This window comes from Sceloporus undulatus, unplaced genomic scaffold (genome assembly GCF_019175285.1).
Source record: "Sceloporus undulatus isolate JIND9_A2432 ecotype Alabama unplaced genomic scaffold, SceUnd_v1.1 scaffold_12, whole genome shotgun sequence".
Taxonomy (NCBI): domain Eukaryota; kingdom Metazoa; phylum Chordata; class Lepidosauria; order Squamata; family Phrynosomatidae; genus Sceloporus; species Sceloporus undulatus.
The window spans coordinates 3,148,807-3,161,467 of NW_024802934.1; the positions used below are offsets into that span (position 1 = coordinate 3,148,807).

Genomic DNA, 12,661 nt, shown 5'->3' on the forward strand with positions numbered 1-12,661 from the left:
TCATCAAGGCTCTCTGTTTTCAGGCATGTTACCTGTGATTGCCTTCGGTGTTTCTTAGCTGGAAGAGGAGGTGGTGTGTCAGGTAAAGGAAAAGGCTCAACATTTGCAGCCCTGACCTCAGGCCAGTGGGCTGGTGGAAGTTGTGCAAGAGGGCGAGGAGAAAAGGAGTGAGGAAACACAAATCCAGAACAGAGAGATGATCTTAGCTTGATAGGAAAGAAAGAAATTATATTCAGAGTATTTTATAAAAAAATATAACAGACAAGCTGCAAACAGAAAAAAGGATAATGCATTTATTGTGGCACAAGCATTTGAGGACTAGAGCTCACTTTGTCAGATGCAGGAAGTATTATGAACAGCTTAGAGACAGCCAGAGAGAATAAACAGGTTCCCACATTTTGCTGGACGTTATAGACTTTGGCATTCTAATAAGGTAAACTACACTTGGCATCCAAAGCAACAAAAATGAATTAAAATGTATGAATATGTGAAATTAAAAACTTACTTTTAAAAAAAGTTAAGTAAGCTTCTCTACCTTCCTTTTGAGGCTAAGCCATTTTGATTAAGATTTGGTGTCGGAAACTCAACTGGTGTTGTTAACAGATACTGTGAAGGTTTATAGTTGACACTAAACAATGAATAAGAATTACAAGCACAAGCTGAACAAGATCATATCATTCCCTGTATCCAATCTTTCATCAGTGTTGTAGTAAAAGGTGCAACCCATAATCTAGTTTCTATTGCCTAATTCCTATTTTATTCTTCTGTGACAATTGGGAATCATGTTTTAAAATAAACTCTAAACAACTGCTTGCGAAGCTATTTTCAAACCACAGGTTATGAAGCTGGCTTTGGTAACAAACTAGAGTTAATTTTAAACCAAGATTCTTGGTTTGCATGTAATGACAAGCCAGAAATAAGCTAATGAGGAATGGATTCCTGGTTCATTCCTCCTCCCAGATACTTGGGAGAAGGAGGAAAAATTTAGGAGCATGACTCTTTGTTCAGGCTACTTTCTATTTGGGCATGTAGCACTCGTTGCAATATGCCCTTTCTAGCAGCACAAGATTTACTTGTTTGCCTAAGATTATTTCTTAGACAAGAAAATATATTTCCCATCCTCTCGACTCTCAAGTAAAGTAATAAAAATGATGTTGGTAGCAGACTGAAGCCACATTGATTCAGATCACATTGATTGAGTTCAGTCTCCACTTTGATTGAAAACAAAACTTTTCACAAAACACTTGCAAGATTTACTTTAATTTGTATCTACAGTGCTCCCTCGGGTTACGAAATTAATTCGTTCCGCGGCTAATTTCGTAACCCGAAAAACCTTCGTAACCCGAATTGCCATAGGCGCTAATGGGAAAAAAGCCGCGGCTCTGCCGCGGCTCCATTTAAAACAGCGCCGGGGTTTTTTCGTAACCCGAAAAAACCTTCGTAAGCCGAAACAATAAATCCCTATGGGATTTTTTCGTATCCCGAAAAATTCGTAAGCTGGGTAATTCGTATCCCGAGGTACCACTGTATTAATAATAAAACGATTCTACCTTTATTCTATAAAATATGGTTATGACTTTATTGTGTGTGTGTGTGTGTGTGTGTGTGTGTGTGTGTGTGTCTGTGTTGTGCACAGCAATTCAGCCACATCTTTTGATTTAAACACAAACCATGGGAATGGGATTTTCTACTTCAGATGCCAAAATTAGCTGGCTGTGATTGGATATTAAGCACCTTGACTTTCCATGCTTTAGGCAGGAAAATATCTGAAGTCAGTCCTGTTGGAAGGTATCATATTTATCAGAATGTGGAATCATCCTGACCTTGGTCTTATTTCCTAGGAACAAGAGGGTAGAAGGTTGCCCATTCATATCGCTCATAGCTAATTTCTGCTTCCTTTCTCTGGTGAGAAATACAGGAGTAGGTGTGACCAATACTTATACCTTATTCTCTCTCAAATAGGGCTTATTTATTTATGTGAAAATCTTTTTTTTAAATGATGACATCTTTTTAATTATGAAAAAGAAAGAAATGCAGTTTTAAAATTAACCTGAAAACACCAGGATTACAAAATGGTGAATGCAGAAGGCATACAAAATGGGAAATGTCTCTCAAACAAACCTCTTTATTTTGTGGCTGGCTCATCAGGCCAGCTGTGGAAGGTTCAGTGGGAACAGCTTCAGCAGCAGTGGGGGGCTGAGTGGAAGGGGTTATGTTCGTGGAATTGCCATACGGCTCGCTAATGTCATTTACACTCATATAATCCTAAAAGGAGGAATTCAGAAGTTAAACACAAAAAAGAAGCAAAAGCCAAAAGGCATGCAAGAGTATTAAAAGTTTCCATTTTGCTGTGGAAGTTAGTTTAGAGTGATTCAGCCAATTCTTTGTGGTATTATAAAACATTCTTTCAAATACCAAAAATCATCAACATTATATACAATGAATATTTGAATGCTTTAATGTAAGGCAAATAAAACTTTTATCAAGGGATTATTGCATACAAATAATTTATCATAATGAGAAAAATCATTATAGTAAATAGGTTTTGTTTAAATTTAAAATCTAGGAAAGAAAATGAACTGCCATATATCAAATGGAATTCCTGCCATATCCCTGCAAATAGATTGTGGACATTTAATCCAAATCATATACACACAAAAAATATAAGAACATAAGAAAAGCTGTACTAGGTTGGACCAAAGACCCATCTATCACAGGGGTGGACAAGTGCCAGGGATTGGAGGAGTATTAGTAACATCCTTTGAATGCTAACATTGTCCTATCACCTAACCCACCCACATTTCTTTTATTTCTTAGGGTGTATTTCTTTGTTAAATTTTGTCTCCTGTCATAGCTAGATGTTTGTCTGATCTGTTCATCTCTGTCCACTTTCTACTAGGCTGTGGAGGATGAGCTGCAGAAATTCTGGAAGGACTTTGGTTGACACAGAGGGAGGAAGGGAATACTAACTTCTGCATTAACCAAAAACAAACACACAGACATAAGGCTGACTTCCACCCGTGTATGCCACTCACAGGATAGCAATAGCAAGTTCATTTCTATACCGCTTATCAGTGCACTTAAGCACTGCCTAAGCGGTTTACAATGTGTAAGCTAATTGCCCCCAACAATCTGGGTACTCATTTTAGCGACCTTGGAAGGATGCAAGCCTGAGTCGAGCTTGAGCCCTTTTGCTGGTATTGAACTCGCAACCTTATGGTTTGTGAGTGAGTGGCTGCAGTACAACATGTTATATAAAGATGTAGTTTCTTCTCCTGAATTTTCTACCATTCAGCTTCATTGGATAAAGGAATATCCAACTATTATAACAAAAAGAGTAAAAATAAGATCTCTTGATCTAATCACTCTGCCCAACAGATACATTTGTCATCCACACTGAATCCCTATACAGGGAGAAAGGGGAAAATCTAAATAAATAAAATATTTGTATTTTTCTAAAATGTCCTCACTTTTTTGGCTAATTACTACCAATTTAGACCCATTAGTGATATATGAAGTTTGAGATTTGTTCATCCCAATGCTCATCACACTATACATAAACTGCATTTGCAGCCACCCATTCACTGAATTTGGAGAGATGTGTAGTTCTTCATAATCCACCTGGGCTTTCACCATATAAAATGGTTTTGTGTGCTATTCATTTTTATTTATAAATAAGTCCTGTGTTCAGTGGAACTCACTTCAGATACATGTACACAGACTGAAACTTTCATTCATTACAACACTATTTAAACTGCAGGTTGTTCAATATGAAAACTAAGGCTGTTTCTGCACTGTAGAAATAATGCAGTTTGATACCACTTTAACTGCCATGGCTCAGTGCTATGGATTCCTTGGATTTGTAGTTTGTTGAGACATCAGAACACTCTGACAAGAGGCTAAATATCTCACAAAACTACACATCTCAGAATTCCACAACACTGACCCAAGGCAGTTAAAGCAATGTCAAACTACATTATTTCTGAAGTACAAATGCAGCCTAAGAAACTAGTTTTAAGACCAGCTAGATTCTAAATGCCTTTTCTATAAGCTGAAAATCCCCAAACACTGTACTCTTTCCTCACAAGAAAACTTCTTCAGCTGCTTGATCACTGCTCTTTTCTGAATGTTGTTGAGCTATACTATATATCATTTGTGAGATGACATGATGAGAAATTTATACAATATCCCAAGTGTAGCTCTGCACTGGCAGTTTTATTTTTTAATTCCTTTATTTTTAATCCAATCTGTTATAGTTACCTGAAACACAAACATGTGAGAGCAGCTTTTCCAAGACATGCTCCTTCCTAATTTATAATTTTGGCTATTTTCACCTTACAATCATAAACCATGTGAAGAAGTGATTCCCCTGGCATGGGGGAAAATTCCAATGCACATTGAGATGTTCATCACACAAATCTCTGGCAAGATGGATTTGCCTCTACATCATCACATTCCAAAAAGCTACTATAGTCCAACTTGATGAAAAAATATTTAGTCCCTGGCAATCTTTTCCCCTCATCATGTGTCAAAACTAATTTTCAACATTATCAAAATTATGCAATTTAACATTTTTGGTATATGATCACAATCTTCTGTTTTGCGCAACACATGAATAATGTAATTTCTGTTTTATGACGATGATCAGAGCAGCTGCAATTCTCAATTAAAATATAAACAATTTTAGGACTGCATTAGCAGCAGGAGGAGCAACAGCAATAGCAGCAGAAAGATTTTAGGCAAAAGCAAACACTGGAAAGATATAGTGGAAAAGCTGATGTGTTCCCCCCCCCCATTTCTAACCAAATGCAGCTCCCAGAATTCAGGTACCATTCAATCAACATTGTCAGAATTGTCTGGATTGTATGGAAGGGTACATATTCCAAAACACTCAGAATGAACATGATGGGACTTGAATTCTGGAAAAACACTGGGAGCTGTGACCTCACTGGAATGGAGACAAAGGAGTTTATCAGACAAGGGAAACTGGAAGTATAGTCCAATGGCAATCTGAATGCAATCATGGGGTTTAACGTTATTGCGTGATAACCCACTACATGCAAATTCGGGCAATGGGAAGTCAGTCCGAGCGCAATCATGGGGTTTCACATTATTGCGTGATAGACTACCACACACAAATTTGGGCAATGGCATGCTATTTTTGGGCAATGGGAAGCCAGTTCAAATGCAATTCACATTCACGTAAATTTGCTAAACTAGCGAATTCATGTGAATGCATTCTGGCCCCACTTTCTTTTCATTTGAAATTAAGAGAAATTCCTCATGTGTGATAAAGTCCATAGTGGATTGCAAAAGAGAGGTCCCTGTTGAGATGGAAATGGGCTTCAAATTTCCTGGACTTTGAAAATCTCCCTATTGCCGCATGACCAGAAGGAGGAAGAGCCTGCCTGTACAAAATATATCTTCCCCAGTATACCATCTTTATGTCCTCCCGAGTATACCATCTTTACTAAGGACTGCAGGCATCTGACTAACATCAGTGTGGTGGAGTCTCCTTCCTTGGAGGTCTTCAAGCAGAGGCTGGATAGCCATCTGTCTGGGATGCTTTGATTTAGATTTCATGCATGGCAGGGGGTTGGACTGGATGGCCCTCGTGGTCTCTTCCAACTCTATGATTCTATGATCTCCAAATTTTTTTCTTCTACTACTGTTTGGTTTGTAACATCTTGCCTGATGAAGAAGACCATGGAGCTTCAAAAGTTTGCAACCAGTATATTGTGCATTTCAGTTGGCCAATAAAGATATCACTGATGGATTTTTGTTTGCATTTGTTAAATGGCCAATACAGCAACCCCTGCATGTTTTTTGTAAGATGGAACAATGTGGACATTAGAAATGAACTCATGTGGAAGCCATTAGCTACCCTAAAGGCATCCACATACATACTAAAGCTTGGTTATCATTAATATCCTTTTTCAATCATGTTCAATGTGTACATACTTTTTATAATTTTCTGTAATAAACAAAGGAATGCCATGCCTCCATAATGTATACATGAGAACATGCGGATGAAGCATAATACATAAATCAAAGTAACTATTCCTTGGTCTCTGTGTATCACATATGTGGGTAGTGCACCTGCAGAGCATTTTCCAGACCTACAAAATTTTGAATTAGGAAGTCCTAAATCAAACCCTAACTCAAACTCAAGCCCTAACCCTACCATCTGGTTCTTATTTTCCCATTCAGTTTCCTTCAACCATTGCAGAGGTCACATCAAGGAATGGTATCTATGGGCCCAAAAAGATAGGCAACCCCCCCCCCCCCACTTCTGGGCATTATTGGAGCACGGCATTTATATGTCGCACACTCCAATGATGCCCTGAAGCACCCGCCTGCCCAGATATGGGTAGTTCAAGGTGCTCCGATGGCACAGTCTTTGTACACCACATGCTGCTAGAGTGGCTTGAAATCAGCTTTGGGCTGTAGCAGAGCCACAAAAGCTGACTTTTTCCCAGCCCAAAAAGGAGCGGATTTTTGCCATTCCTTTTTGGGCTAGCTTCAAGATGGATTGAGGCTGTGGCATGTGGTTGCTGCAGCCCCAATCCATCTTCAGAAGAGGTGGCTTCAAGCCATCCCTTCCTGCCCATCCATTTCACCCCTATGTCTCTCCATTTTTCCATGAATGTTTTTTCTCTCTTTTTGGTCTCCTTTTTTCTCCCTACTTTTACTTTCACCTATTTTAATTTTTATTGCTTCGAGGATTGACACTTCAGGGGCAATCACTTTGGGGGTACCATGAACTGGTTGCCAAAAGTCTAATGGCTTTACAGGTATTGAAAACGCACCAATTGTGAGAGTAAGCTTCCATTCTTGGAAGCTTCCACTGTTGGGATAGGGACTCCTGGAAAGGCAAATTGTCACTTTATGTAAGCACTAATTACATATCCTCTTATTTTCACACTCAGGTATGGTATGGAAACAGATCTTTTAAATACAGTGGTACCCCGGGTTACGAATTTAATTCGTTCCGCCGCCGCTTTCGTAACCCGAAAATCTTCGCAAGCCGAAAAACCCATAGGCGCTAATAGCGAAAGCCGCGATTTCGTGCGAAAAAGCGCCGAAAAGCACCAAAAAATTTTTCGTAACCCGAAATAACCTTCGTAACCCGGAACAGTTTTTTTCAATGGATTTTTTTCGTAACCCGGAAATTTCGTAAGGCGGCGCATTCGTATCCCGGGGTACCACTGTATGTCTTCCCAAGAATTGCCTATACCAGTGATGGCGAACCTATGGCACGCGTGCCAGAGGTGGCACTCAGAGCCCTCTCTGTGGGCACACGCACCATCATCCCAACACATACTTCACTAGAGTTTGTCATTAGAAATCCAGAGGGATGTGGCACTTTGCAATAAATAAGTGGGGTTTGGGTTGCAGTTTGGGCACTCGGCCTCTAAAAGGTTCTCCACCACTGGCCTATACTCTATCACCTAGCCATTTCAACTCTATCCTGAGCAGTGCACATGGAGGAAGTTCTAAGTAATTCAGTTCTAAATAACTGAGATGGGTCAGTGCCACAGATCTCAAAACACATAGTACTGGTTATCTTAAATGACCTTCCACTTTCAACACTGTCTACTTCTCCTCAGGAGTTATGTTACTGGTTTGGTCCTGTTAATGGCAGGCAGGGTTGAAGCTCTTTGGTTCCACATAGCCAAAATAAAAATGTTCTGTGCAGTCATTTTATGGCACTCCATTCCATTGGCATTTGCCAGTCACTTGTCTTCCATGTGGACCATGATGTTACTTGTATTGTGTTACTTTTTTTTTTTTTTTTTTTTTTTTTTTTGGTAACAAGGGACTAACCATGTTCCCTGTTTTGCTGTTTCTCTTTTGCTGTTAAGAAATACCATTTACTTCTTACTTTAAAATGTTACAGGAGGCATTTTCAGATAATTTGGAAGCATCTGTGGCCATTTTATTTTACTTTTTTTCTTTTTTAGAAAACTAAACATTTAAAAGTAACCAAAAGGCAACATAAATAGAAGATCACACTAAAACGCTATGTCTCTGTATGAAACTCCAAAGTACAGTACATGTACATTTAATGTTGTATGAAAGAGAAGGAGAAATATTACTTTTCTATGTTTTGTCCATCTGGACATGTTCTACCAGGACAGGAGCTACTTCTCCAGCACTTGACATTCACTGAGCATTACTACTTGGGCATTCAGTCTCATCAGAATGTTTACTTTGGTCACGCTCTCATCAATCCTACAGAGATGACTTTCCCCACAACCAATAAGTCAGGTTGCTACTTATCCATGTGTTGCACAGAGACCATAATGTTGCTTACTTTTCTTTGAGTGGCCATCTACGCATGCATACAACCCACACTCATTCCCTGTGAAGCTGTGCCGTTACACTTGATGTCCTATCTTCCCACTGTGGAAATCTTTAGAACTAAGGAGAAAGAGGGAAGTACACCGTATTCATTTATTGGGGGGGGGGGGGGGGGCGTCCTACTTTAAAGCTTTGGTTTTCAAGAATGTTTCAACTGATGACGTTCTGCAAACATGCATGAATGCACAGATGACCAGTTAAAGTCATGGGTAATCAAGCTGTATACCCCACAACCAACAAGTATACAGCTATGTCAAATTACAAACTACAAAATCCTGCTTAGGAAAACTGACCATTATTAAATTAAATTCAAATATCAACAGTAGCCCTCATACAGAGAAAACTGTAATCCAACATCATTTCACATTGAATATTACAAAATATGTTGCTGCAAATTACCATCTAATGCAGGAAACACAACAATAATAACTCTTCATTTCTCCATAATTCCAAGTTTTGTACTTACCTCTTTTAGACTGCTGGGACTTACAGGAAATCCCTTTCCTCCTGATAGTGAAGAGTATTTCTTTTCTAGATTGCAAAGGTTTTCCTTCTCCTGTTAAGACCAACTTATATTTCAGACACAGATTTTGCAAACCACTTACATGACATCCACAGAAGAGCTCTAATGTCTTGCTCACAATAATCAGAAATAAGAGAAAGAACTAATAACGTTCTCATATAGCTTCATTTTGAAATTGTACAAAAATAAATTATAATAATAATAATAATAATTGCAGTTTATCTCCCAGTCTCTTCTTTTCTTCCAATCCTAGATCATACAATTACATCCTAGTGTATTCAGAGCCATTCCATGCATCATTCCCTAAAGTATTACCTTCTACAAGCTCACAATGTATTTTTCATTTATGCAGGCTTTTGGGCTGCTGAGAACAGAGATTGTTACCACCAGATGAATGCTGTACTTTTCTTAGGGATGTATTTCTAAAATGTGTTTTTAATTGCTTTTAATGGTACTTTAACTTCTGTTTAAATAGTTGCTCTTGTTCTGTATTTTAGCTATATCATTCTGGTAAATAATATTTTGCTGCTGTTATGTCTCTTCGAGTCGATTATGACTTATGGTGAATCTATTCTAGGGTTTTCCTGGCAAGATGTATTTAGTGGCGGTCTGCCATTGCCAATCTCTTTTGGGCTGAATGTATGTGATTTGCCCAAGGATATCCTGTGGGTTTTCATGGATAAATAATAGAATCATAGAGTTAGAAGTGAAATCCACTGCCATACATAAATACACAATCAAAGCACTCCCAACAGATGGCCTGACAAATGTAATCATTAGCACCCTGATCTCATGAAGTCCCAGTCCAACACTCAGACCACTACACCATGGTGGCTCTATACAAACTTGAATCCTATATTTGGGAGAAAGACAGGGGGTACATCCAATTGACAGACAAACAAATAATCTGGTGTCCACAACAGGGCATATGCCCTGAAGGTTTTGCCATTTCAAAGGGTAGGAGGAGAATACTATCTCAGAATGATCTCACTCCACTGAAGGAAAAATGTACACATACATTTTAAAGCATTTGTGTACATACTCAAGTCCCACATAGGCCAAATTCCTTCCAATGCACAGACAGAGTTTTAAAATCATCTGCATGTGCAGGGATACAATCTACATTTCATGTGTTTGCTATCCAAAGCACAGGTATGCATGAATGAGGAACCAACAGCAGTTGGTCAAAGAAAAAAAGCATCCTGCTTAATTCAGTACTCCTGGAAGTCTAAGATGCACACCCTGCAGAAAAAGGACAACTAATTTATAGGGAGTAAATTCCTCTATTTTCAAAATTATTGCTGTACATGACTGAAGCAAAAACAGGACTCTAGTGTCCCTGAAAAAAAGGGAAATTTACTCTGTTTATATCAGTAACATCCATTAAAAAGAATGACTTCTTCATTTTAGGGTCAAGACAATTCCTAATTTAGGTTGAAATCCTATACCTATTTACTTGAGAGTAAGCCATACTGAACTCAATAAAACTTACTTCTGACTATGGTATTGTGGTGGAGAATTTGGTCACTGTGTAATGAACCTATAAGAATATTATAACACTGTTGGGTTATTTTAAAATAATGTTGTAGATGATCAAGAAAATTTATTTACCCTTTGTAACATCATAAGCAGGTTATTCTTCTCTTTGACAAAATGATCTTGCTCTCTCTGTGCTTGCTGGACAATATTATTGGCTTGTTTTTTGAGAGCAGAAATTTTCTCCTGTTATGAAGACAGCATCAACATACATTCAATATGAACTTGGGAATACAACAGTACAGCACCAATCCTGTTTGCCAGGAATAAATTCACATGGAGAGACTTGTGATGTAAGGAAAAGTTGCACATTTTCTTAGCCTCAGTGAAATTTTTCTTAACCTTCATGGGTTAAAGCACCTTGTGAAGAAAATGGTAAATTGCCATGAGATTTTCTGAATTTTGGTGCTTTCATTCTTTCTTTTGCAAAATAAATAAATAAATACTTGCATTAAAAATCGCACTCACAAATGCAAAACACTGTTGAAAAATGTGCAAAAGGTCTTGTAATTGCACAAAATGAGGAGAACATTTTGAAATCCTTTTATTGCAAGGGGAGAAAAGTTTTGAAATCCTTTGTACACATAAGAATGAAATAAGTGAGGATTTATGTTTCTAGTAAAGACATAGTATCTCTTTGTTCCTTTAGATGACAGCTGGTTTGTTCATTTTAAGAAACAGTAACGTTATAATACGTACATAGATTGCAGATTTACTCAATACAGTTTTAACAATTAGGTAGAGAGAAAGAGAGTGGAATCTATACGGAGGTTCAAAAAACAGGAGAGAAAAGGGGGAAATAATTGGATGCACAAAACCCTATTCAAAACAAAATAAACAACAACAATAGCAAAAGAACATCAGTAAAATCTGACTACAAAGTGGAAATAAACCATAATAAACCATAAAAAGTAATATGCTGATCAACTTTTTTAAAAGTTACCTTTCTACTGACAATGTTGCGCTGATATTCAGCCACTTCACGCAGAAGTTGCTGGGTTAAGTTCTCTTTTTCTTCTTCAAGCCTACTCTCATTTTCTAGCTGCTGAAATTCCAGATCTTCAAAATGTTTGCTTTCTATCTCCAACAGGTCTGCATCCTTTAATAATAAGCAAAATTATAAACTGAACACTATTAGAGTAAGCAGACCACGTAATCCAATCCTATACAAATAACTTCCAGTGAGCAAGTGATTTCCCATAAAAATCCAATGTAAAATCAACTAAGCGTTGAGCTGAGTATTCATTTCATGTATAATGTCACAGAAATGAAATAATGGTTTCAGATAATAATTCACTTTGGTTTGTTTTTCTTCATTTCAGCTTAGTCATCTCTTGATCATACTGCAGCAAGGTGAGTAGAACTACACAGTGTGCCTTCAAGTTACCTTTTGACTTATGGCAATCCTATGAATTTCATAATTTGCTTAAGCAGAGTATACTCAGAGATGGTTTTACCAGTTCCTTCTTCTGAAATACAACCTATGGCACCTGGTATTCATTGACATCTCCCACCCAAGTACTAATCAGTGCTCACCCTGCTTAGCTTCCAAGTTCAGATGAGACCTGGTGCCTTTAGGTTATACTGAAGCATGAGTCAAACTTAAATAATAGCACTGTACTGGGCTGGTTCAGAATTTGATTTACATCCTTCCTCCCATCCTGAAAGGCTGCTGGATGCAAGGCTGCCTCTTGCTTCTAACCAAAGAATTACTGCATGTTGGAGGAAAAATGGCTTGCAACATCAGGCCATTACCATGCCTGTCCTTCCCCTCACTGTAACTTCAGGGTATGCTTTTTATTTAAAAGTCAGATGATGTTTACACAGACTTCTGTGTAATGTGGAGTTTAGCCTCGAAAGAAATCATATGATTTGGAAGGGTCAAAGGATGATGTTTATACAGTGGGCCCTTGTTATTCACTGGAGTTTGGTTCCAGAACCCCCCATGGATAACAAAATCCGTGAATGCTCAAGTCCCATTAAATACAATGGCATAGCGAAATGGTGTCCCTTATATAAAATGGCAAAATCAAAGTTTGCTATTGGGAATTTATACTTTTTTTGAATATTTTCAAGCCGTGGATGCTTGAATCCGTGGACAAAAAAAATGTGGATAAGGGGGGCTGACTGTAAATTAGGCTCATTCTTTGGTTCTATAAAGGAAGTCTCATAATTTAAAAGGTTGCCTAAACCAAATGGAATGGTGGAAAAGAGATCCTGGTTCAATATTGCAGCCAA

At 38.1% G+C, this 12,661-nt stretch overlaps 1 protein-coding gene across 12 annotated transcripts in view; it reads right to left on the bottom strand.

Annotated features, from left to right (window-relative positions):
• Nucleotides 1-12,661, bottom strand: part of LOC121917196 (pleckstrin homology-like domain family B member 2) — a 94,811-nt gene that overhangs the window by 24,325 nt on the left and 57,825 nt on the right. For 6 of the 12 annotated variants that reach the window (XM_042442925.1, XM_042442924.1, XM_042442922.1 and 3 more), the window contains 5 exons: nucleotides 11,367-11,522; nucleotides 10,499-10,609; nucleotides 8,831-8,920; nucleotides 2,122-2,265; nucleotides 33-206 (listed from right to left, as the gene is read on the bottom strand). In XM_042442925.1, coding sequence (XP_042298859.1) covers nucleotides 33-206; nucleotides 2,122-2,265; nucleotides 8,831-8,920; nucleotides 10,499-10,609; nucleotides 11,367-11,522 — 675 coding nt within the window. The remainder of the gene's footprint in view (nucleotides 1-32; nucleotides 207-2,121; nucleotides 2,266-8,830; nucleotides 8,921-10,498; nucleotides 10,610-11,366; nucleotides 11,523-12,661) is intronic. The other 6 variants (XM_042442930.1, XM_042442928.1, XM_042442927.1 and 3 more) reach the window with 2 other exon arrangements.